Source organism: Palaemon carinicauda, chromosome 23, assembly GCF_036898095.1.
Source record: "Palaemon carinicauda isolate YSFRI2023 chromosome 23, ASM3689809v2, whole genome shotgun sequence".
In the NCBI taxonomy this organism is placed as follows: domain Eukaryota; kingdom Metazoa; phylum Arthropoda; class Malacostraca; order Decapoda; family Palaemonidae; genus Palaemon; species Palaemon carinicauda.
In genome coordinates, this window is record NC_090747.1 from 92707291 (window position 1) to 92734790 (window position 27500).

At 35.1% G+C, this 27500-nt stretch overlaps 2 protein-coding genes across 6 annotated transcripts in view; one reads left to right on the forward strand and one right to left on the reverse strand.

Annotated features, from left to right (window-relative positions):
• The window catches only part of LOC137617241 (glutamate-gated chloride channel-like), a 959538-nt gene that overhangs the window by 485763 nt on the left and 446275 nt on the right, over positions 1 to 27500 (reverse strand). The gene's annotated exons all lie outside the window — the stretch shown is intronic.
• LOC137617683 (uncharacterized) lies at positions 8324 to 14831 on the forward strand. The gene is made up of 6 exons (XM_068347682.1): positions 8324 to 8338; positions 8758 to 8856; positions 11663 to 11992; positions 12216 to 12389; positions 12668 to 12802; positions 13061 to 14831. The coding sequence occupies exons 1-6, from the start codon at positions 8324 to 8326 to the stop codon at positions 14714 to 14716; spliced, it is 2409 nt and encodes an 802-aa protein (XP_068203783.1). The 3' UTR covers positions 14717 to 14831.

Below are 27500 nucleotides of genomic sequence, written 5' to 3' on the forward strand. Positions count from 1 at the left end.
TGGAACTACTAACGTGGCTGAAGTTTGCAGTTGAAACTGTGTCCATTTGGGCTACTGAAGAGTTATAAGGTGTCAGTAGAGGAGGCAGTTGAACATGATCAGTGAAGACTGAATGTGATGAACCAATAAACGATGGAACAATGGAAGCAATTGATTACTATATTCACTTGGGCGTAGATTTAATGATTGAGTGTACGATGAGACGAGATTTGAGTCACGTCAAAGACTGGGTAATGAATGGCATCACCAATTGGAAGGCAAGTTAAGATGTACAAAGCGTTGTTGTACCGATAAGTGAATAGAGAAAGTTTAAGAAGAGATGAATTATTTACGACAATGATGAATAGTAAGAAGGATTCGAATTCGATAAAAATGTGAGGTACACAGAAATAGTAAAAGGGTAATGTTCAAATGTTTAGTGTGACACGATAGATTAGCGTTTTGAGATAGGCTCGTCATATTGGGATAATGAAAAATACCAATTGATGAAAATTCTATATCATTTGCACGTTTTCTGAAGAAGGTAAGATCTATAAAGAAAAGGATAAAAGGATGCACTGCACAGAAGAGTCTTATTATCAAGGAAGTCAGTGAGATCAAGCAAAATAGAAGTGAATTGTGCAGTGTGTGAGAAAGTGATTAGAAATGACAAATGTTTTTTTTTACCTATATATAGTGGCTAACGCTGTGAAAATTATGTCCGTAGAGGTATTATCCCTAATGCAGCTTTATTTGTAGGCAATCCACCTTACTAGAAAAGGCTTAATCATACTAAAATATAACAATAGTAATTACAAATGTACTGGATTCTTTGTTATCTTAGAGAAGATGGCGGAGCTAGTTGGCTGATGTATTTGCGATTGTAATCAAGACTGGTAAGAACGAAAGTGAAATCACACTTCAAGAAAGTTCACTGAAAGTACACCGGACTCAGGACAGAAATAGGTGGGGGGGGGGGGGGTAATATAACGTAAAATTTGGGAATGGGGGTCTAAATATCAGCGAGGTGTAACTGCGTGTGTAGGAAGCTGTATAAAACCAAAGACTATTTGAGATGCAACTACATGCAAGGAAAGAACATTAATTACAATTATACGAAAGAATGCATATTAGTAATCAAGAAAACCATTGATAAATAAAAATAAACCAATAAATAAATTACGGGAAAAAGTAAACAAGGACTTGAGAGTGATAGTGAGAAGTAGGAAAATAAAGAAAGAAAGTCTAATGAACAAAAGAGACTAATAAAACAAAAGATGCGAATTGAAAAATTCAGTTTGTAATGACTACACTCCTGGATCTATGTAGTCATCATTTCTGAAGTTTTCTTCAGCGAAGAAGAGGAGAAGAGAAACACAGACGAATAATGTAAAACAAGAAAAGGGTGTGTGGAAGATTGAAATTGCTTGTCAGAGACTGATGGTGATGTAAGGAGAGCATTTAAAGGGTTGAGGGGATTTCAGGTTGGATGATGTGATATAGCGGGGAAAGGGTTTAAGAAGTGGCTGACCGAACTTTGTAAGGTATAATTGGACGAGGTAAAGGTTCCAGTGGAAAGGATGAGGAAATAATTGCTCCTCTGTATAAAGGTATAGATGGTAAAGGAATCTACAAAATCAGTACACAAAAATTACTGATAAAGTAAGAACAAACAGATAGTGCAAATTAAGAATTTTCTTCAAACAAATAGAAGTTTAGAAATACAGAGAAAAACTATAATCAATTCTTTTCAGTGAAGCAGATTTGCACCGACTCGCAGGGGGTAGCCTTTTAGCTCGGAAAAGTTTCCTGATCGCTGATTGGTTGGACAAGATAATTCTATCCAATCAAATAGCAAGAAACTTTTCCGATCTAAAAGGGCACCGCTGCGAGTTGGTGCAAATGCACCTCGTTTAAAAAAATTGAGCATATATCTTATAACAGAATCAATAGAAACGTAATATTATTGGTGTTGAATATATAATATGATGTAGAATACAAGTTGATAAGACCAATGAGACTTTTTATGATAAAAGAGAAGACAGTAGAATCCAGAATTGGAAGAGACACTAATTTGGTGTAAAACGTGGTTATGAGATAATACTGTATTATGTCTACACTCCTATTCATTATCTGAGAAGGTGAGAGGAGGAATATAAATGGAGGTCCAAAGTTGCGAGAAAAATGGGCCGTGAAGGGAGTGATATATATTTCATGTTTCAAGACGATACATTACTAATTGGGGACAGGGAAAACGTACCACAGATCTGGTAAAAACTACGGAAAAGGTTTGAAAGTGTTTTCAAAAGGAGAGAGTTGATAGTAAAGGTGATGTAGGCAACCTAGACAGATAGATCAATGCAGTTAATATGGAAGGTCGAAGACTGAAAACACTTAATTTGTATATACATTCAGGAATAGAAATAAAGGATTGTGGTAGGATAAGAGCAGAAGTAAGCCAACAAACAGGGGCAGCAAGGAGGGTAACAGCGCAATAAAACTTATAAAAGACTCGTGTCTATGGAAACCGATGTGGATATGGATGAAGGGATTAACTGTGCCAAATCTCCTTTATGAATATGGAGTGTGAATGATGAATGCAAATGAAAGAAAAACATTAAAACTGTTTATGTAGTTTAGATGTGGTACGAATGGAAAAGGTGAGAAATGTTAGAATAGGTGAGAAGATGCAACGGTATGTTATACAGAAGGAAAGACATAAAAATTACTGAATGTTTGATATTATCATTATTATTATTATTACTTGCTAAGCTACAACCCTAGTTGGAAAAGCAGGATGCTATAAGCCCGGGGGCTCCAACGGGAAAAATAGCTCAGTGAGGAAAGGAAACAGGAAGAATAAAATATTCTGAGAACAGTAACAATATTAGAATAAATATTCCTATATAAACTATAAAAACTTTAACAAAACAAGTGGAAGAGAAATAATATAGAATAGTGTTCCCGAGTGTACCCTCAAGCAAGAGAACTCTAACCCAAGACAGTGGAAGACCATGGTACAGAGGTTATGGCACTACCCAAGACTAGAGAACAATGGTTTGATTTTGGAGTGTCCACCTAGAAGAGCTGCTTACCATAGCTAAAGAGCCCCTTCTACCCTTACCAAGAGGAAAGTGACCTTGAGCAAAGAAGAGAAGGTCCTAATATATGGGAAGTGCTGTATTGGGTTATATATGAAGGACAATGTTTCAGTGTGAGTAGGAAATTTGGTGTATGAAACAATTGATGACTTGGAAGTTATCTGCACTGGATGTTCATCCATAAAATCGTAGTTAAATTTAGATTGAATGTGAAAGCGACATTTGTTATTGATTCTCTGGAGCCACCCTTCCTGTTAATGACTCGATGTACAAACACACACACGCGTGCTCACACACACACACACACGTGCACACACACACTCACACATATATATATATATATATATACTATATATACTATATATATATATATATATATATATGAGTATAATATTGGTTCCTATATATAATGTAGCCCAGACAGAGAGAGAGAGAGAGAGAGAGAGAGAGAGAGAGAGAGACTAAACATGAATCCACATCCCTATTTCACGAACAAAATCCGTCGCCCACGTAGGGGCTTATTAGCTGTTGCATCATCCCTCTCAAATGGTGCATAAAACTCCACTGCATTTGATCTCCGATTCCAAATTCATTATTCGGATTTCCAATAAAGCCATCACAGTGGAATGAGCGTAAATAACTACGCGAGGCTGCAAATAAATCCCTTGGCTCAGGCAATAGTGTTGAACAAGATTTATCAGGCTTTAAAAGTTTATATGATTTCTGTGAGTAAATAATTTATTGCATGGTATGCAACCGTGAAATAACCATTACAAAATATACAATCTAGAAACAAATGTCCTTGAATTAAATGCAGTATATATACATATGAATTCAAATATACTGACTGACTATGGGAAAATGAGAAACAAGGTTCATTCATTCTAATCTTACTGTCTCTGGGGGGGGGGGGGAAATAGGACACAGGACATAGTATGAATGCACTGCTGTTATGTAAAGTTAATGATTTCCTTGTAGAGATGCTCATCACCTTTTATACTTTATACACATGACATGTGGTTTGGCCTAAAAAACAAACTCATTGCATATGCAGATGATTCTATTCTCTTTGCCTCAATTCCATCTCCTAAATGCAGATCTAGTTGCTGAATCCCTTGATTAATAGAGATCCACATATACAGATGATGCTATTCTTTTTGCCCCAATTCCCTTTCTTAAATGTAGATCTGGAGTTGCTAAATCTATGAATAGAGATCCACATATGCAGAAGATACTATTCTTTTTTGCCTCAATTCCATTTCTTAAATGTAGATCTGGAGTTGCTGAATCCCTTAATAGAGATCCACATATGCAGATGATACTATTCTCTTTGCCTCAATTCCATCTCCTAAATGTAGATCTGGAGTTGCTGAATCCCTTAATACAGATCAACATATGCAGATGATGCTATTCTCTTTGCCTCAATTCCATTTTTTAAATGTAGATCTGCAGTTGTTAAATCCCTGAATAGAGAACCAGCTTGAATTACTGGATGGCGCAAATTAGGTAAGGGCACGAAGCTGAACCATAACAAAACTCAAACTATCATTGTAGGTGGTCGAGGACAGTGGCGCCTCAACATCAGGATCTATGCATTGATAAAGTTTCTTTATCTAATACAACTCCTTTAAATTTTTAGGTGTGATTCTTTATTGCAAATTTACTATTGAGAAACATATTAGGGTGTTTCTTCTTCATTTGCATAAAAATTTGGCTATTGAGAAAGTCTTTTCAGATTTTCGGTGATCAACCTTTTCTGAAGAAATTTTTATTTCGCCATTCTATCTTGTTTCAAGTAGTGTTCTCCAGTCTGGTCTTCAGCTGCTGAATCTCATCTTAATTTGTAGGACAAAACTTGCGTTTTATTGAATTTCTTATTCCTGATCTTGATATCAATCTATGCCTCCGTCGTTCATTTAGTTCTTTATGCATGATGCACAAGACTATTCATAATTCTGACCATCCTTCTCATTTAGATCTTCCCAGACTGTGCCATCCTGTACGTAGTGCTAGGTATGCAGTTAATTCTAACAGCCTTGCCTTCTTCAACATCTGGCTCAACATTGCACGGAATGGCAAAAGTTTTATTTCAGCTGTGATCATTTTGTGAAATCATCTTTCTAATCATGTGGTTGAATAATTGGAACTACGAAAGTTCAAACTTGCTACAAATGTTTTCATGTTGAACAGGTTGATATAAGACTGTCTTCGTTGTTTACATATGAAAAATTCATTCTAATGTTGTTACTCATCTTGAAATATTTTATATTTTAATCATTACTTCTCAGATATAGAGTATATACTTATTTCCTTACTGGGTTATTTTCCCTTTTGGAGAGCCCTAGGACTTGCAGCATCCTACTGGTAATAATAATAATAATAATAATAATAATAATAATAATAATAATAATAGATAAATAATAATAGATAAATAATAATAATAATAATAATAATAATAATAATAATAATAATAACGTATCTTTCAAAATCATAGTAAAGTAGTTGTTTTTTAATCGGTAATTATTAAGCTCCAACTAATATCAACAATAGATTTAAAACAAAATCGAGATCATAATTCACTTTCAAGATAAAACCTTGAACTCACATGAAAGGGTTAATACACCAACAGATTAACATATAAACGGATTAATTTCAACAAATTAATCTCATAAACGAGATGTTTGACATTTGTTCGTCCTATGTAAAATAAAAAAGGATAAAAAATAGAACAATTATACATTTTGAGACTAAACTATCATTTGCTAAGGCATATGAATTCGTATACATGTATTTTTTTTCTATACATAGGCTTCCCTTTAAAAGAAGTCGTACCAGAAGAGTTGATTGTATACATACACATACTTTACTTATAATGTTTAAAGCAATGTCAAGAGAGGTAAGACGCCAAAAGATCCGGGATAATCTAATTATACTAGTGTACGCGACCTATAAAAAATAACAACTATATTTTTAGATAAATATACACACATGCGCAAGCACACATATTCAACCCTTCCCAACCCCTCCCCCTTTCCTAACTATAACCACTCTCACCTGGGTCCAGGGTATGAAAACTCCCTCTCCCCCTATCTCAGGGACGGGGAGAGACCGAGAAGTAATATATCTCAGGCAATGCCGATGAGCATGACAGGATATTATATATATATATATATATATATACATATATATATATATATATATATATACATATATATATATATATATATATACATAGAAATAATTACTTGCTATGCTACAATCCTAGTTGGAAAAGCAGGATGCTATAAGTCCAGGAGCTCCAACAGGGAAAATAACCCAGTAAGGAATGGAAACAAGGAAAAATAAAATATTTTAAGAAAAGTAACAATATTAAAATGAATATCTCCTATATAAACTATAAATTTTTTTTTTAACAAAACAAGAGGAAGAGAAATAAGATAGAATAGTGTTCCCGAGTGTACCCTCAAGCACAGGAACTTCAACCCATGACAGTCGAAGACCATAGTACAGAGGTTATGGCACTGCCCAAGACTAGAGAACAATGGTTTGATTTCGTAGTGTCCTTCTTCTACCCTTACCAAGAGGAAAGTGGCCACTGAACAATTACAGTGCAGTAACCCCATGGGTAAAGAAGAATTGTATGGTAATCTCAGTGTTGTCAGGCATATGAGGACAGAAGAGAATATGTAAAGAATAGGCCCTACTGGTGTGTGTGTGTGTGTGTGTGTGTGTGTGTGTGTAGGCAAAGGGAAAATGAACCGTAACCAGAGAGAAGGATCCAATGTAGTACTGTCTGGACAGTCAAAAGACTGCCCCCCCATATATATATATACACATATATATATATATATATATATATCGCCAGACACTTGCTCGTTATTATGTACGCGTGTGTATGGGAACCGTAACCAGAGAGAAGGATCCAATGTAGTACTGTCAAGACAGTCAAAAGACTGCCCCCCCATATATATACACATATATATATATATATATATATATCGCCAGACACTTGCTCTTTATTATGTACGCGTGTGTATGGGAACCGTAACCAGAGAGAAGGATCCAATGTAGTACTGTCAAGACAGTCAAAAGACTGCCCCCCCATATATATATATATATATATATCGCCAGACACTTGCTCGTTATTATATACGCGTGTGTGTGGGAAGTTCAATCGGATATGTAGGGAATACCTTTGAGTGGGACCGACTTCAATCCATGCTCAAGATTGATAGATTCCACAGTCCCACCAAACTAGTGTCTAAAGTATAGTTTATGGGCCGTGATCGAATAGTTGATAGCTCGCAGCTGTGAATCTCTGGAGTGGGATTCAATCCCATCTAACCACCCAGAGGTTTCCTCACCTGTAAATAGGTACAGATACTTGTTGGCATCAAGGAAAATGGCGCTGGGCTATCAACCTTAAATCATGATACAGTCGAATGAGAGTAAAATGCCTTTACCTTCGCAATCAATCCTAAATATTACCAAACCTGTAACAACCTTATTATTGGAATCACAGTTGCCAAAGCTCTACCAAAAACTAATACTAACAGTGAATATATAGAATTAATTAGAAAATTTCATTATTTCTCTTCATCTATTTACCTGGAAATCAGGATTCTCCTACCCCATACAAAATAATAATTACGAACTAAATTAGTCTATGCTTAACTGGCAAACTAGTTTAAGTAAACAAAGGATATAAGTCGGAATTTGCCATGCTACGATTATCCATCACCATTTTCCCTCTTCCCTGACCTAAACCATCTTCACATGAATTCCTAATGAGACGAATCTATCACTTATTTTTTTTTTTTTCATCTTTTATTATGAAAATACAATTACATTTTATTAACTTACATTTTTTTTTCTTCTATCAAGAAATATTTATTTACAAATTATATTTTACATTGTTGTATATACATTATAATATCTATATTAATATAAAAAAATACAATTTTATTATTCTTGTAAATATGTCTTTAAGTTAGAAACATACTGATCTGTGAAAATATTTTTAACATGATTTATATATCCAATAATATTTACATTAAATGTATTTAACAGTTTATTCTTTATACAATTAACAATTTGCTGGTCATCACTTATTTTAGGACCATTCCTGTTTCCTACAAAAAGAATAGTCCACAGAAAAGAAGGTAAATAAAGAAAAAGAATAAAAATAATGAATTATCGGATTCGTGTATACTTTTCATTGCTGTATGTGTGGGTGTGAAAGAATGCCACCAAAGTGGGTGAGCATTGATTAAATTAACATGATGATTCGTGAGATGGAATAATTATCTACTTATCTGAGAGAGAGAGAGAGAGAGAGAGAGAGAGAGAGAGAGAGAGAGAGACTCATTCGTTGATTGGTGTGATACCATTAAGGATTTTTTTTCTGATACCTTGATGAAAGTATATTGAAGAAAGAGAGAGAGAGAGTGGGGACTGCTAGAATAAGCACCATTAAGAATTCCTATTACTTTGGAAAACGCATAGGAGAGAGAGAGAGAGAGAGAGAGAGAGAGAGAGAGAGAGAGAAACCAACTGTTTATAACAGAGATTGTTCAGTTAATACATTAAATTCCTTTCAACAGACATACTTTTAAATTGGGATTTTCAGAAAATGAAAATAAACAACTAACTGAACGACACCAAACAACCCCCATAGACCATTTCCTCCTCCCTCCATCGTGGAAGTTCGAACTGGGTTTCGTCTTCGGAAGTAACTTCACGACACTCACCTCATTCTCGAAGTTCTAAGCCAAAGGTAAGTTCAGTTCCCTCCCATGCATGGAATCAGGCTTTTGTGATTTCCAGAGTGTTCCATGCACGTCCAGGAGCCATAGTTTTGAGCTTCAGTTACTTCAGTATACGTTAAGGTAAAATCGATTATCTATCACGATTGATAGTTCTTGGCTTAGAGTTAAGACTTAATTATTCAGCTAAATGTAAGTACAGACTCTTGCAATTGAGCAGTTCGTAAGTGATTATTTTTATTTGAATGTGATTAAGGATTATTCGAGTGTTCCATAGGATGTATTCAATTAAACAATTGGAGCAAATGTTATGTTAACCAGGCTGACATGTCTTTTTATAGTTTATATATGACATATCTGTTTTTGACGTTGTTAATAGTTTATTTAAGACTTCTGTTTTGATGTCGTTACTGTTTTTAGAATAACTTATTGTTAATTTATTCTCATCATTTATTTATTTCCTTTCCTCACTGGGCTATTTTTACCCTATTGGAGCCCTTGGGCTTATATCATCTTGCTTTTCCAACTAGGGTTGTAGCTTGGCTAATAATAATAATAATAATAATAATAATAACAATAATAATAATTATAAACCCGTAAATTTGCTGTATAGGTTACGTTTGATAGTTTAAAATTTATTTCATATATGCGATGAGGTAGGAATTATCTTGACAAAAGGTAACAAGCCAAAGGCAAGCGGCCAATTACTGCATAAAATCTTATTTAGTGTTCAATTTTCAATGCAAATGTAAACTAATTAGAGCACTGCATTGTTATTTTGTTAACTAACCAGCTATATCACATTTAAGATAGTTACCTCATCCGGGTTGCAATTGGAGGGTTTAGACTTGGTCGTTTTTTGTTAGCTGTATTGGTTCTTTCTAAATTTTATACAGAGTTCTATATGTATTTCAAAGCCAATATCCCGATAGTTACTTCTACGATAACTACTTTTCCATCGAGTACTTAATGATATTAACATTAGGTACAATTATGCCTTTCAAGTTTTCATTTAAGATACAAAAGTTTACAAATTGTGATTAAAATCTTGTATGAATCTATTTGAATATATGATGTTTTTGTGTTAAGATTCGTTATTGGCTTCTTTCCTTGCCTAAGTGACTAACGACGGTACTTTATGGTGTATCCTGACACGACGAGCGGCAAGAAAAGATCTATTACAATGCATTTTCAAGTGTTGTATTTTTTAATTTATTCTACCACACCTAAAGGTCATTCCAAATCGTATTCGTTAAACAAATTCTTATATGGTCTGATAAAAGGTTATTTCTGATATAAAGATACTTAATATTTTGCATTTTTGGTACAACTTACTGTTCTGCAATAGCAAAATCGGTTATTAATTATGACACCATGCGTATCTGAGCTAATTGAGGAAACCAGGTTACAAAATTTATAATGTTAACCATACATTGGCAAAAAAAAAAAAAAAAAAAAAGGGCCTTTTTGGTTAAAAGAAATTGTCGGAATGAAGCTCCCTTACTACTTAAATAGCAGTTTCAGGTTTATACTTCAATGTAAAGCAAATGCGATGTTCTATATATTGATTTAATTCCCTCTACCTGAAAGGTAGCCTTTCCTGTATCTTAAAAATGGAAGTAATTCGCAGTTTTCATGTTTGACTTTCAACCATTCACAATCTGTTCCGACCAAACCTGGAGCAGGGTATTATTGGGGACTATTGGTGGTCACAATTTTCCTAGGATAGATAATTTAAAAAAAAGTTGAAAAATCTAAAAAACCAAGTTAAGGGTCATCAAAACTGTTTATAACCAATAAGAATAGGGAAGTGAGGAATATGGGGAAAGGAAGAGTACCCCTGGATCCAATCCAGTTTATAGCTCAAAGGCAGGTACTCGGGATGGGAAAGATTAAGGAAATAGGGAGAAAGGGAAGTACAGGAGAAGAATAAAAGAGGAGCAGACCCTCTTGCGATATTAGGTAACTGGAATTAGGTAAGAAGCTAGTTTTTGTTGTATGTTAAACTGTTTAAACTTCTGACCTTTAAAAATTAATTTTCAAAGAAACCTTAACGGAAGTATTAAAAATCAACGAAGTATTAAATTTATAATCAGTAAGGGTCGTTAAAATTGTTTACACTTCTGACCTTTAAAAATGAATTTTCAATAAAACTTTTAATTTAGTATTAAAAATTAAGTATTAAATTCATGGTCTAGATAGAAGTTCTTCAACTTCTGATACTTTCACCAAATTTCTAGCTTTTTACTTCAATTCCTTTTCCAGAACCTCAACGATAAAACTGTCCAATAACGTTAACATTTTTCACATACCAACTACAGAGATCACTCACCAACTATAGGCCTCTCTTGACCTGGCGTTGTCCTATGCGGCAAAATTTCTATGAATTGGATCCAATTCATGGGACCCACATTCAGTTTTTAATCTTTAAGAAAAACTGGGTTACAGTTTATAAAAAGCTTATGCATCAGTTATTACACAGTAAGGCTAAAATAAGGGACTAACTTACAAATTTGAATATAGGAAAATGCTGCATAAACAATTGGGTATGGGCTAAATTATGTTGGTAAAAGCTTAATGAAAACTACTACAGATTCTTACATTTAAGCATACTGAATATACCAAATATTTTGATGGGTTAGTTATCCTTAATGTATTCACTACGCCCACGATGGTCTAAAAGTCCCAATTTACAGTATTATATAAGATACTGGTATCTTTAAACCAGCCAAGATTGAGCAACGTATTAAGGATAGTGCTTGCATGTTGACACTTAATTATTGAATCTGTATTAATCCTTTTAAAATATCTTACCAGATGCATATCACGGCGTTGATAATTATGCTTTTATTAAGTGGGAGCATATCTCAAGATGTCGGTCTCAACCCACAAGACTTGCTCAAGAAATTGCGCCAATCCTGCGACTCCCATACAGGGAACTGCGCACACGAGGACAAAGATTTCTTGGCTTCAGAAGACCCAGGCCACACCGCAACTGAAGAAGAACGTGAGGAAGTACTTGCACAGGCAAGAGATTCAGGTTGTCAACCATTCACCCACGCCTGTGTACCCTACTACCAGTGCATTGATGGAGTAATAAATACCTCTGGTACTGGTTTAATTGATGTTAGGACTAGGCCTCTTAGAGTGAGTATTAACTTTATTTCATGGCTTATTGGAACCCTGTTTTTTATTACCTAGCACTGATGGATCATTCTTTATCACTTAAAGATCATACCAACACTCCTTTAAGTACCAAATTGAATGTATAATAATTATTTTACACTAGCAGTGAAGCTGTTGATTTTTATATATCTGTAGAGAATTTGAGAATTTTCGTCAAAAAAAAAATTGAAAAAATATCTTTCAGGAGTGTACGGATCCACAAAATCCTAGTATACCTGGTTTATGTTGCCGAATACCAGGTGCCACTGCACCTCGACCTTGTCCATCAGGACAATTTTGTGTAGAACGTAGACAGTGTAATGCTGACGGTACATTGAACACAGATGGCACTGGGATAATTAATCCACGGGTTAATACAGTAAGTATCTTTGGTGTAGAGAGCTTAAATTTTAAGTTTATTAAATCTTAAGTTATGTTTCGTTTAAAAAAGAATAAACCTGTGAAACTCTAGCCATGTAATCAAATAAGGTCTTATCAATGCAAATAGCATTCTTAATGGCCTACTTCAAGAGATTCACAGTATGGTGACCTTATCAGTTAATACATCTTTGATAGTGTAGACCTTTTGTCAATAAATCTTGCATAAACCAATCATTCAACAACCAATATTTTCATTAACCAAATTTTTCATTGCAGAGGTTCCAGACATGTCAATTAAATACAAATCCCGATGAGAGTGGAGTTTGCTGTAAACCTGCGCCCCATGACAGGTGTCCTAATAATGAAGTCTGTGTACTGGAATATGAATGCAGTGGTGCAAATGAACCTGACGTGAGTTAATGCTCTGCTAAGTATACCTTGTACGATAAAGTACAGAATACCGTTTCAACTTTTACTGTCTCAATTTCTCTCTATTTTAGGGCGATTTCATATAATATCGGATGAAAGCTATTATTACAGAAAATTATCATGTATAATTTTGGTATCTAAATTTTTGTTATGCCTGGTTATTTCCTGTTACTTGAAAAATTGAGTATTTCAGAATAACTAGGGGACAACAGTTTGATTTTCTTAATTTTCTTTTTCAAGAAATGCTTCATAGACAAGAGCAACTATGTGTTGGGAGTCTGCTGTTATCGTCCCAACACAGACGCATGTCCAGACGACACTGTGTGCATTCCAGAATCTGACTGCATAGGTGAAATTTGGGACAGATCCCGGAACTTTGCACCGTATCGACCTAATGGTGATTGGTATCCATGCATTGGTAGAGATGGTAACAGTAGAGGTGTCTGCTGCCGCAGAGCAGACGCTTGTCCAGAGGATTCGGTGTGCACTGCAGAATCTGACTGCAGAGGAGAAATTTGGGACAGAGCTAGGAACTTTGCACCATATCGACCAAACGGAGATTGGTACCCGTGTATTGGTAGAAATGGCAATAGGGGCGTCTGCTGCCGCAGGCCAGATGCTTGTCCAGAGGATTCGGTGTGCACTGCAGAATCTGACTGCAGAGGAGAAATTTGGGACAGAGCCAGAAACTTTGCACCATATCGACCAAACGGAGACTGGTACCCATGCATTGGTAGAAGTGGCAATAGGGGCGTCTGCTGCCGCAGGGCAGATGCTTGTCCCGAGGATTCGGAGTGCGTTCCAGAATCTGAATGTAGAGGAGAAATTTGGGACAGAGCCAGGAACTTCTCGCCGTACAGACAGAATGGTGAATGGTACTCTTGCACAACTAATGGCCAACGTAGGGGTGTCTGCTGCCGTGCGGCAAATACATGTCCCGAGGACTCTATATGCATCCCCGAATCTGAATGTAGAGGTGAAGTTTGGGACAGATCCCGAAAATTTGCACCATATAGACCAAACGGAGACTGGTATCCTTGTACAAGTAGAGATGGCAATACAAGGAGAGTCTGCTGTCGTATATCTGAGATAAAAGACCCAAAGTATTTGCCAGCTAGAGAATGTGGCATCAGGAACTACAGGAGAGATCAAAGATCACATAATAACCTAGGGAAAGGCTCTGCATTGTTTGGAGAGTTTCCCTGGCAAGCAATTTTGTTCTTCAAAAATTACACCTACAAGTGTGGGGCTTCTATAATTGGTGATAGATGGTTAATTACAGGTGCTCACTGTGTTAATGGATATACTTATAGAGACTTCAAGATACGGCTGGGAGAATATCAAGTAGATGTTTATGATGAACCACTTCCATACCAAGATGTTGACATAGGCAATATCAATGCCCATCCAAATTTCAATGCAGACAATTTACGAAACGACATTGCAGTTATTGAACTTGAAGCTCCAATCCAATTTCAATACCATATTAACACCATATGCTTGCCAGCTTACCGGCAGGTGCTAAGTCCAGGATCAATATGCATTGCTTCAGGATGGGGAAAGGATGCCTTCGCAGGAAACTACCAAGCCATTCTCAAAATAGTGGAGCTGCCATTCGTAGAGCACGGAGAGTGCGAAGAGCTGCTGAGGAAGACTCGTCTGGGGAGATTTTTTAAATTGCACGATTCTTTCATGTGTGCTGGAGGAGAAGAGAACAAGGATGTTTGTACAGGAGATGGAGGTGGACCCCTAGCATGCAAAGATTCCGTATCTGGTAAATACTATCTCCAAGGAATAACCTCCTGGGGTATTGACTGTGGGCAAAAGGATGTTCCAGGAGTGTATGCTGATGTTAGATTCTTCTCTGAATGGATTGATAATATAATTAACAGATAAGAGGATGCTGCCATGTTTGCGTAAGTGATAAAAAAATTAATTTAAATAAAATGCTGGCTTTTAACAAATCTTAGTTGTGCTAGTTTAAAAATCTTTATTAAATTTTATAAATTTTTACAGCTTTTCTATACCCTACGTTGAAAAATATTTATAAATTTTCTCTGGAACATTACTAAACAAACAATCGGAACTATTACTTTGATGTTACATCAGTTTTATAGCTTTATAAGCAACATCTCTGGACCTACATCCATATGGTAATTGTACAACAATTTGCTGGCTTAAAGGCAGGTCTTGTTTTTGCCACTACATAGCTATTGCTACTAAATATCTAAAGACCCTTGGGGTATGCAAGGTGCATTGTAGCCAGCACTAAAGAATATTGATATTACTTAAATCCAAGGCTGTAGCCCATGTTTAACCTTTCACTATACCTTTTCCCACTTTCTAAAATCTTTGTGTCCGATTTTATACACTATCCTAAATAGTGCAATAACAAAGTCTTCTCTCCCATCGGTTTTTCTGATGAAACGGAACTCGAATCTTTTTTTGACTTTGGTTTTTATAATAATTAGCTTACTGACATAAGCTTGGTCATGTCCGACATACAGAACTTCTGCCTCGAATTGATGTCTCCTGCACGTACAAAGAGTGTATGTTAACAGTAGCTACTGAAGATTATTACCTAAAGAGGCAGAATCATATGATGTTGTGGAGAATGAAGTGATGTCTGTGTTGATGACGGAATCTGTTGGTTATATCCTGGACACAGCCAGCAGTTCTTCCGTGTGTGTAGTTTACTGGATGATTCTATCTTCTAAAGAGATTTCTCAGCCACAGCATGGGCTATATAGTCAAAATAGTCTTGAACTAAACACTAAAAGTTACTTACTACCCTAACCTGATGAAAGAACACTTTATTTATAGCCCCATAAAAATTTTAGACGGCCAGTTAATTTTTGGTATCATACACTAAAAGAAATATTTCGCAAAAAAAAAAAAAAAAAAAAAAAAAAAAAAAAAAAAAAAAAAAAACCTTCCTCTCATTTGTTCCCAGTATCAATGGAAGAGCGTTCAAATTATCAATAAATGAAAGCATTATTTTAGAATAAAATTAGTCCTGGTAAAATATCAGGATAGATAGGAAATAGAATGACCATGCCACTAAGGGTTAAAGAGTCTATTACTTCTCAACAGACTTGTTTGAAATGCACAACTCGAAAGCAACTTAATAGACTATACGATAATTTGCAAGCAGGGTAACGTTGTGCATGGTTAAAAATCAATACGTAACCAGAGCTAAAAAATCGACGAAACCCATAAATGTATTTTACAAAAGCGTATTGCGATTATTGTCAATAACAAAATGTGATGAGATTATTAAAATTTGACATAAATGATCTACCCAAATGCTGAAGGGAAAAAAATACCCGAGATAAAAACCACCTGTGGATATACTATACCATAAAAATTTTTAGCCTTGATTTAAACATGGTTTCATATGATCCGTTCATAAGGAAATCTTGTAAACCCAGGCAATACACAAAAGATTTGTTCCTACCTCTTCAACTCTGAAGATGGGAGTCAAGTTTGGAATTTACCACCCTTACCTGGAAAGAGAAAAGGGAATTGGTTAATACCAACTAAAAGGAATAAACTTCAATCTCTCCACCCTCTTTCTCTCCACTTCTTCCCCTAAAGGCACCTCGACATCCAAAACTTCCCGTCTACATCTGCAGCGCCAGAGGGGAGGCAAGCAATAATGTTACCACCGTAAGCTACCTCCCACAGGAAAACTTTATACAGCGAACGCGCCTTAACAAATCCCTTAATTAGCCAATCTTCCCTCCCTGAACAAACAGGGTGGAGGATATTAGATGATTTAATGAATATTTGTTAACTTACTAACTCCTAAAGGAAAGGAGACCGGTTATGCGTGATCTTGAGCTAATGTACTCCCAGTACCAGAGAATGTACCGTGTTAATTTTACAGTTTCCAGACCAATTTCGTTCAGGCAATGAATGCCACTGGCCGTCTTTTAAGGGTATTGGGCTGGTGAAATGTATGTACATATAATTTTTTTTTTTATACTCGGCGTAGTTTTATTTTCTTTTTACCTTCGCCAACTTCACTGAGAAGGTTTGTTTTGATGCGAGTGTATTTATTTGTTTGTATGTCTTGTGTGTTTGTGATTCGCATAACTTAAACACTATTAGACCGAATCTCATATAATTTAGTGGGATGATTGGCCATGAATCAGGGGCCATTAGATTTTGAGAGCGTGGGTCAATGGTCAAGTTCAAGGTAAGGAAAATGTCAAAAACGTCTTCTTTCTATATCATAGTTAATTTTCATCCGATTTGCATGAAGCTAATGTCAAAGCATGCATAATTCAATTTCCTAACTTGTGATATACAATATAATACAGGCGAAGGTATGTGCTCTACCGAATGCCCTTTCAAGTTCTTATAATAGCACGGAAAAAATAATTTTCAGAGCCAATTTTTTTCTTCAGATCACAGTTAATTTCTATTCGATTTGCATGAAGCTAGTGTCAAAGCATGCATAATTCAATTGCCTAACTTATGATATACAATATGATAAGGCGAAGGTATGTGCTCTACCGAGTGTCCGTTCAAGTTCTTATTATAGCACGGAAAAAATAACTGTGCCAATTTTTTTTCAAAAGATATTAAGAGAGCGATTATCTTACAAACTAAGGTCAGGTAGGCGTCCGAATAACCTACATATGCAATATCCCTGTTGTAGCATGTACTGCGACGCTAGGACACTTAAAGGCAATGACTTATTGAATAGCTACACCGGTTGATATTGCATTGGAGCCGTTACGGCATTTGCCAATATCTGCGAAAGGTATGTAACAATTGGAAAACTTACCTTTGCTCCAGGATAATCTCCAACACGATATTTAGAGATTTCCTTTTTTGTAAGGAAAAGTTTTTTTATAGTTTTATAAGAGAGATTACACGAGTGCCATATGTGGATATTGATGATGAGGGGTACGTGGAGATGGTTTGGACATGCCCTTCGCGCTCCCCATGAGAGAGTAGTTCACCAAACATTCAACTGGGCTCCACAAGGCACTAGAAGAGTTGGAAGGCCCAGGCCTACATGGATGAAGACTACGAAGCTCAAAGTAGGAGAAGATGAATAGAGAAATATTGATTTAAAAGCTCAAGATAGAGACGACTGGCGAAATTTAACCGAGGCCCTTTGCGTTAATAGGCGTAGGAGGAGATGATGATGATGATGATGATTTGTAGAGAATAAAAGGAAAAGAGTATAACCAGAAGATGGTGGCATGATGATAACTACCAAACAAGAGAGGCATATAGACGGATAAAGAGGGAAACGAAGAGAATGGTAGCGATTGCAGAGGGAGAAGAGTAGGATGAGATGATAACTACCAAACTAGAGAGGAATATAGACGGATAAAGAGGGAAACGAAGATAATAATAATAATAATAATAATAATAATAATAATAATAATAATAATAATAAAAACGTCATCATCATCAATATTATTATTATTATTATTATTATTATTATTATTATTATTATTATTATTATTATTATTATTATTATGCGATTGCAAACGGAGAAAATTGGAACACCAGATACAATAAAAAGACAGGTAGAAGAGCTAGGACAGCAGAAAGATTTCTAGCTAAGATTTGGAGAATTAGTAACGTTTACGGAAACTTAATTTTGAATATTAAATATATTTTTAAAGGGAGTAGCAGGAAGTGGTGTGCAATCAGCTTGTGGACGTTGAATAAAACTGATGAAAGAAGAACCTGTCTCATTCTAAGTATTATATTCTCAATTGTAATGAAGCATATATATATATATATATATATATAATATATATATATATATAATATATATATATATATATATATATATACATATATATATACAGTATATATAATATATATATAAATATATATATATATTATATATAATATATACTATATATATATATATATATATATATACATATATATATATATTATTATATATATATATCTATATATATATATATATATATATATATATACATATATATATATATTTATAAATATTATATATATTATATATATATATATATATATATATATATATATATATATACTGCAATATTCTGTGATCATCAGTAACTTTATATTCATGTTATTGAAATTCTAAAATTTATTACTTGACCGATACCGTGTTTTTCCCAGTATTAATTTCATATTCCGCAAAGAGTATATTTTGTACTGCAATGCCAATTTTGAATACATTTTTTTTTTTTTCATAAAAAGGCATTTTTTTTTGTTGCATAGCCAAAACAAAGTGTGGAATAATTACAGTGTTTGGTAAAGAAAATTTTATAAAGAACTTGCTAACTTTAAAAAGCATATATTCGCTCAGACAAACATGCACATACAACGCTTATTCGGTTGTACAAGCATACAATGATAAACTATACTCAATTTTTTTAATGAGGCACATTTGCACCGACTCAGAGCTGTGCCCTTTTATCTCGGAAAAGCTTCCTGCTATCTTATTGGTTATAATTATCTTTTACAACCAATCAGCAATCAGGAAACTTTTCCAAGCTAAAAGGGCACCCCTGCGAGTCGGTGAAAATCTGCCTCACTAAAAAGAATTGGCTATAGATCCTGAGGTATTCAGACTAACATGATGTTATTACCAGTGACATTACAATAAAAAACTATGCAACAGTCTACGCAATACTAGAAATTATATTGGATAATTTAACTTTTAATTTTCTTTAATAACATATTATTAGGTTTGGAATTGTTTTCCTGCACTGTTAAAAATTTGCATTAAAACACGGTAAATGGCTGGCAACATTTATTCCTGGATGTTTACCGTTTTAAAAACGGGGTATATTGACGTAAAGGAGTGATATTACGGTCACCAACCTGTAGAATATAAAACAAAGTATGGTTAAAATTACAGTCGCCTGTATTTTACTGAAATACGGCTGAGAACAGTATATTTTTACGGAGAATTTCCGATTAAAATTACGGTTTTTTTAACTGTGCATCGTAAAGTTAAAGAACAAAAAAAATATTTTCTTCAATCTAGGTATCTCACAATCAATCATTTTCCCGCCCTTAATATCAATGTATTTATAATGAAGAACAGCTGGATTCAGCTACAAGGAGTCTTTATAAACGACCATAAATCTCTTCATGCATATTTGTGCCGAGCGAAGACAGCAACTCCTTAAACGCAAACTTTAGTTACACGCTGCGGCTAAACACCTCAGCAGCACCACTTTAAAACCTGAAATACACTTGGTACGCTGGATTCAAAAGAGCACACGGCCTCACTGGGAAACTTCTTTGCCAAACCGAGCTACAAAACTGTGAAGAGAACCTAAGAAGACGTCGTGTATCTTTAAAAACGAGCAGTTGTTTTAGTTGTGCATAATTTGAAGGTTTAAAGGTCGGTCATGAATGGCAGAGGCAAGGGACTGTGATACTGCCCTAGCTAGAAGGACAATGCCGTAGAGAATGACCATATATATATATGTATATATATATATATATATATATATATATATATATATATATATATAATATATATATATATATATATATATATATATGATCAGTGCCCAGAACTTCCGTCTAGCCCCTAGCCAAAGCAATGGCTGAAGATGTCTATAGGCTCCCGGAAACTCACATTCTTAGCTCAAAGGATGATTAGGTTGCAGACACTATAAGAAACTATCAGGCTTGAGCAGGACTCGAACCACAGTCTGGCAGAACGTCATGCAGGGACGTTTCCAATACGCCAGATCCTTTTTATCTGAAACCACACGGCAAAAAAAAATGTAAACGCGAAGAACTGAGCGAGTTCCCTATCCGCTAATGAAGCAAGCATCACTACGTGCTATAGTTTTTTTTTTTTTTTCACGGACTCGTGCTTAGCGTCAGCGCATCAACAGCTAAAATCAATTAAGAACCCAACAGTCCTGTACCTTTAAAGGTATCCAAATATTTACTGAGGGTCTCTTCACTCCGAAACCCAAAATTATAATCCACCTCGTCTTCCACAATCATGCATCATTTGAAGTAGGTTCGTATACCCCAAACCTCTTACTTAATTTTTTTTTTTACCTTTTTAAGAAATAAATTCAGAGAGAGAGAGAGAGAGAGAGAGAGAGAGAGAGAGAGAGAGGAGAGAGAGAGAGAGAGAGAGAGAGAGATTGCATTGCTCATAAGTAAAATAAATTCTCTCAAGCAGGTTATCCTGAAATCCTTAATTATAGTATACAAGAGAGAGAGAGAGAGAGAGAGAGAGAGAGAGAGAGAGAGAGAGAGAGAGAGAGAGAGAGAGAGATCGGGGTTGATTTTAATAGTAAATATCGTATTGAGAGAGAGAGAGAGAAGAGAGAGAGAGAGAAGAGAGAGAGAGAGAGAGAGAGAGAGAGAGAGAGAGAGAGAGAGAGAGAGAGATATCGGGGTTGATTTTAATAGTGAATATCGTATTGAGAGAGAGAGAGAGAGAGAGAGAGAGAGAGAGAGAGAGAGAGAGAGAGAGAGAGAGATCAGGGTTGATTTTAATAGTAAATATCGTATTGAGAGAGAGAGAGAGAGAGAGAGAGAGAGAGAGAGAGAGAGAGAGAGAGAGAGAGAGAGAGAGAGAGAATCAGGGTTGATTTTAATAGTAAATATCGTACTGAGAGAGAGAGAGAGAGAGAGAGAGAGAGAGAGAGAGAGAGAGAGAGAGAGAGAGAGAGAGAGAGAGAGAGAGGGATTGATTTTAATAGTGAATATCGTATGCATCAGCACATACATCTGGCAGTACGAACGATCTCTCTGAACGATAGTCGATGGTTCTTCTTAACAATCTCACCTGTGGATACACCTGAGCGAACTTTGCTTAACCCCCCCCCCCCGCCCCCCTTTGGATTGACGTCGACTGCTTGTATTAACGCGAGAATGCGCACGTACTCTGATACTAGTAATGAACCCAGGGGCTATATTTTTCTTTCCAATCGATTTTCTCTCACGCTCGTGTACCCCCGTGTCACCCCCGGGGTCTCTCGTCTTTCCTGCTGATTATAATATTTCTTATCCGTTGCCGAAAAAGAAAAAAAAAAAAATCCAATCCTCATGCAATAGCAACCCGTCTTTAATTTCGTGTTTTTTTCTTTTCTTGAATAAACACACCTAAGCATACACACCTGAAGTATTTATCATTAATTATCAAACATAATCAGGTTTTAAGAAGGAGGAAGTATTCTCATATTCCGCCTTCCTGCAATTTCCCTGAAGAAAATATTTCGCGTGTATGATCTAATTTCGGGAGATTGTGCTCCTTATTTCACTCGATAGCTTCCAACTCTTTTTTTCCCCCATCTTCCAATTTTCCCATCTTATCTTCTTTTTCGTCCCTCCACCATTTTCCTTTGTCGTTTCTATCCATAGCGCTATCTCAGATAGAAATACGTCCCTGATTGGTGATCGCCAGACTGGGTTTCGAGTCCCACTCAAACTCGGTAGTTTCTTTGGTCTCTGTAATCTCACTATCCTTGTGAGCTAAGGATGGGGGTTGGGGGTTGGGGGAGCCTATAGGTCTATCTGCTGAGTCATCAGAAGCCATTGCCTGGCCCTCATTGGTCTTGGCTTGGGTGGAGAGGTGGGCTTAAGCGCTGATCATATGTATATATGATCAATCTCTGGGGCATTGTCTTGCTTGATGGGGCAATGTCACTGTCCTTTGCCACCATTCATGAGAGGCCTTTAAACCAGAACTATAGGTAAATATTGTAATATTGTACAGTATTTACCAGACGGGGAGACGCCACCTGCCAGAATTAGGGTTCTGGCAAGTACGAAAAATAAATCATCTCTCTTCTCTCTCTCTCTCTCTCTCTCTCTCTCTCTCTCTCTCTCTCTCTCTCTCTCTCTCTCTCTCTCTCTAATCGGGCCCTCGTGTGCTTACTCCCAGGTCTGTATTGATGAATAATGCAAAAGAATTAAGGAGTATTTTTCATTGAACATCTCGTCCTCGTTTATTAAATGCTGAAAAGAATAGTTTCCCCCCCCCAAAGGAAAAATTTAATATGTAAAATACTCGAAAAGGATAATTATGCACATGATGCCTTTAATTATTCATTGGAACTACGTGTAATTTACACCAATTATATATATATATATATATATATATATATATATATATATATATATATATATATATATATATATATATATGTATATATATATATATATATATATATATATATATGTATATACATATATATATATATATGTATATACATATATATGTATATACATATATATATATATATATGTATATATATAAATATATATATACTGTATATATATGTATATATATGTGTGTGTATATGCGTGTTTGTGATTATTACATTTCCTATCTTATATGTATATATCTGTGCCCTATTATTAAGTTATCGCTTATTAAAGAGCAAATGGCAAATCACTCTTTACTATAATTGATTAAATAGTTCAGAATTTCAATATTAAAGTAAGTTATTCCAAAAAACACTCGAAAAAAGCGCTGTTTCTGAATCTCGCGATATGTGATAAAGCTGAAGGGTTCATGAAATTACCATCCTAAGGTTTAATACTGCAAATTAATCTAGAAGTTTTATTCCGGCTGTGATCAGATTGTGGAATGATCTTCTTAATTGGGCAGTTGAATCGGTGGAACTTCAAAAGGTCAAACTTGCAGTGAATGATTTTATGAGAACAGGTTGACGCGAGTCTCTCTTCATAGTTTATATAGTTTATAGTTTATATAAAATAAGTATTTTAATGTTGCTGCTGTTCTTAGAAAATTTAATTTTTCGTTTCCTTTCCTCACTGGGCTATTTTCTCTGTTGGAGCCTCTGGGCTTGTAGCATCCTGCCTTTTCAATTAGGGTTGTAGCTTAGCAAGTAATAATAATAATAATAATAATAATAATGACAGGTCTATTTAACGTTTTTAATATCTTGAAATATATTTTAATTATTCATTACTTCTTTTGTACATTTTTTATTTCCTTATTTCCTTTTCTAACCGGGCTAATTTCCCTGTTGGAGCCCTTAGGCTTATAACATGTTGCTTTTCCAACTAAGGTTGCAGCTTAGCTAGAATTAATAATAATAACCATCGTATATAATAAATCACTATGGTTTATTAGGTTCCGATAGAATCAACGCTTTGGATTCATCAAAAAAATTTTTAGCATATATATCAAGCCCGTTTTTTTTAACCGAAAAGGGAAGAATTAACCAGCCAATGTTCTCCATTCCCTCCACAAGACTGGAGCATCTGAAAACACTGCTCAATACTGTCAATACTGTTAACCTTTTTACCACCTATACATATCCCCTAATATTTACTCACCCTTTCAATTTCTGTCGGAAAAGTTTTTTTTTTGCGTTCAATACATACATTCACATCTATTAAATATATTATACAGCAACCCTAGTTTGTAAAGCAGAATGCTATAAGCCCACGGGCTCCAACATGGAAAAGTAGCCCTGCAAGGAGAGGAACTGAGGAATTAAATAAACTACGGGGAGGTAATGTACAATTAAAATAAAATATTCTAAGAACAGTAAAATTACTTAAATAGATCTTTCACATATAAACTACAAAAAGACTTTACTTAGCCTGTTCGACATAAAAATATTCTCTGCAAATTTGAACTTTTGAAGTTCCACCGATAAGCGACCTGATGAGGAAGCTCATTCCACAACTTGGTCACAGCTGAAATAAAACTTCTAGAATACTGTGTAGTATTGAGCCTCATGATGGAGAAGGCATGAATATTAATCTAAATTGACCTTTAACCTCTCATCGCCTTCCAAGACAAGAGAAGCATTTAAAAGGAAGCTGCTCTCTAGACGTCTAGCATCTTGAAAACAGGATCCTATCTCTCATCTTCTTTGTCCCCCAACTGGCACAAACCTTACAACGTCCCATGGACGGATGGCATCAAGACCTATAGTCCATTTCTTTTAGCGATGCATATTTGCACCGACTCGCAGCGGTGCCCATTTAGCTCGGAAAAGTTTCCGGATTGCTGATTGGTTGGACAAGATAATTCTAACCAATCAGCGATCAGGAAACTTTTCCGAGCTAAAAGGGCACCGCCGCGAGTCGGTGCAAATATGCATTGCTAAAAGAAATGGACTATAGTGAAGAACCACCAAGCAATGGAGGACGGATGGAAATGAGATGGCGTAAATAACCGGATGAATAGCATGGCGAGATTTACGACTGCAGAGGCTCTAGGGATAAGAACATTTGACAGTAACGACGCCAGTTCACTGTAAGAAACTTACTTGAGATGCAAAGGCTACAGTGTTTATTTCAACTTTTATAGATATATATATTTTTTTATCTTTATTTGTTTGCGTATCAATGAAGTTAAAATAATATTACGATGGTTAAAGTGACAATTACATTATCTTATATACATATGTCTGTGCCATACTTTCAAGTCAACAGTTCTTAAAGAACATGTCAAGGTTTTTACTATGACATAAAACTATTCATTATATTAAAATATGAAATTAATAAGAATTTCAAGTATAAAAAAAGATGTCACAAATCCGAAAAAAATCATGGTAAATGCGCGCGGTTTTTTTTTTTTTTTTTTTTTTTTTTTTTTCTTTTTTTTTTTTTTTTTTTTTTTTTGTGTACCACGCGACGTGGGATAATAGATAACAGGACACACCATTAATTCATCACATCAATGTTCCTTACAATTTGTATAAGTGAAAAGGCTTGACTTGGCATCCCATTCTTTGGTCTATTGGCCCCACTTTCTCAATGTCGATAATTCAAAGGCCACGAGTCAGCCAAAATAAAAATCAACATCTCAACATATATCGGAATAGATATGTACGAACAAAATAATAACCATGAAGGTTAATAAATAACGACATGCAATGCTCAATGAATACCATATATCACAGGCATGAAGACCTCGTTGACTATCAATTCCTGGAGAACTAGTTCCTTGATTTGAATTCACATGTCACCGAGTGTTTACCCAATCACGAAGGCACATTCAGGTTTTTATTTACCTCCCGGTATATTATTGGCATGATCACTGTCTTTGACCGAGTAAGCTGGAAATTTGCATAAAATATACCAAACATACATAAATCACCACTTTTGAACATAGGTACTTGATACGTTTGGTGCTCATGAGATCATGATTAGCTAGAGTAAAATGCCTTGGCTTGTTTAGCACAAAATATATTCTTTATCTCATTATATATATATATATATATATATATATATATATATATATATATATATATATATATATATATATACATACATATATATATACATATATATATATATATATATATATATATATATATATATATATATATATATATATATATATATATCAAATAGTTTCCACAAATATCTTTGTAAATTCATTGTCATTGTCATATTAGGTGAAAATTCTATTCTACTCTCTTTTCGTAAAGCCTCTAAAGGAAACAGGTATTCCAATAAAAACAACCAAAGAAGTACAAACAACAGCGTATAAAGCGCCATTATGGTAATTCTTTATCATACAACGCTTTCAATCCCATTCTAGAGTCATGGAAACCTAGGAGAGAGAGAGAGAGAGAGAGAGAGAGAGAGAGAGAGAGAGAGAGAGAGAGAGAGAGAGAGAGAGAGAGAGAGAGAGAGAGAGAGAGAGAGCTGCCGAAAATTTAAACCCTTCCAGATGAAACAGCATCGCAAACAAGAGGAGAAACCTAATATGAGAATTAGATCAACACAAACTTTTCTGGTGAGCGTCTCTGTAGAAGACATCCTAACTCATTCTGGTCTCACAAAGGACAGAAGGAGGGAGGCCTTCGAAATACGAGATGTCCTGGAGGCATCTGCTATATATATATATATATAAAAAAAAAAAAAAAAAAAAGTTTTTACAGCACGGATCGGGAAAAGTCTGAAATATAAAAATGTATTCCTATTATTATGTAAATCTGGTTTTGGGACACACAAAGCATCTTGTATGTGAGACGAGCAACACGTGAATATTTTTGTTGATATGAAAAATAGGATTTCGAATTGTGTAAGTACTACGTGGCAGTACTTTTTTTACCTAACAAATATAACTGAATTGTTCTATCACCCCCCCCCCCCAAAAAAAAAAAAAAAAAAAAAAACATTTATCACTAAAAAACGAAAACCTGAACTGACAACTACATGAATAAAGTGTATTACGTAAGTTTCAAAAAACTAAAATATGGCTGATAAATGAAAATAAGAAAAAGAAATAATAGTTGCGGAGATGAAAGGTAAAGGGCGAAGAAGGGAAAATAATGAAAACGATTCACGAAACGCCCCCCCAAAAAAAAAGAAAAAACACAGTAGAATACGAATGTGGCAATGAACAAGTGAGGCCGAAATGATGAAAAAATCTTCGCAAAAATGCTCAGAAATCCAGTCTGGAAAATAATGGAAAAAAGAATGAAAAATGGCAGATTAAATCATAAAAATCCCACATTTCTCTGGGCAGTAAATGGTACACACTATCTTTTCATTTTCACGTGCGCATTTCCTAGTCTGTCCAACAGATATAAAAAGATAAAAGATGAAAGATTTTGAAGTATTAGCAGAAGCTTGCCAGGTAAGCCATGTTTTCGAGCTGTCAAGCAGAACGTGAAGCATGTGTGAATTCATATATTAATAGTACAATTTTGTACATTACACACACAGAGTATGT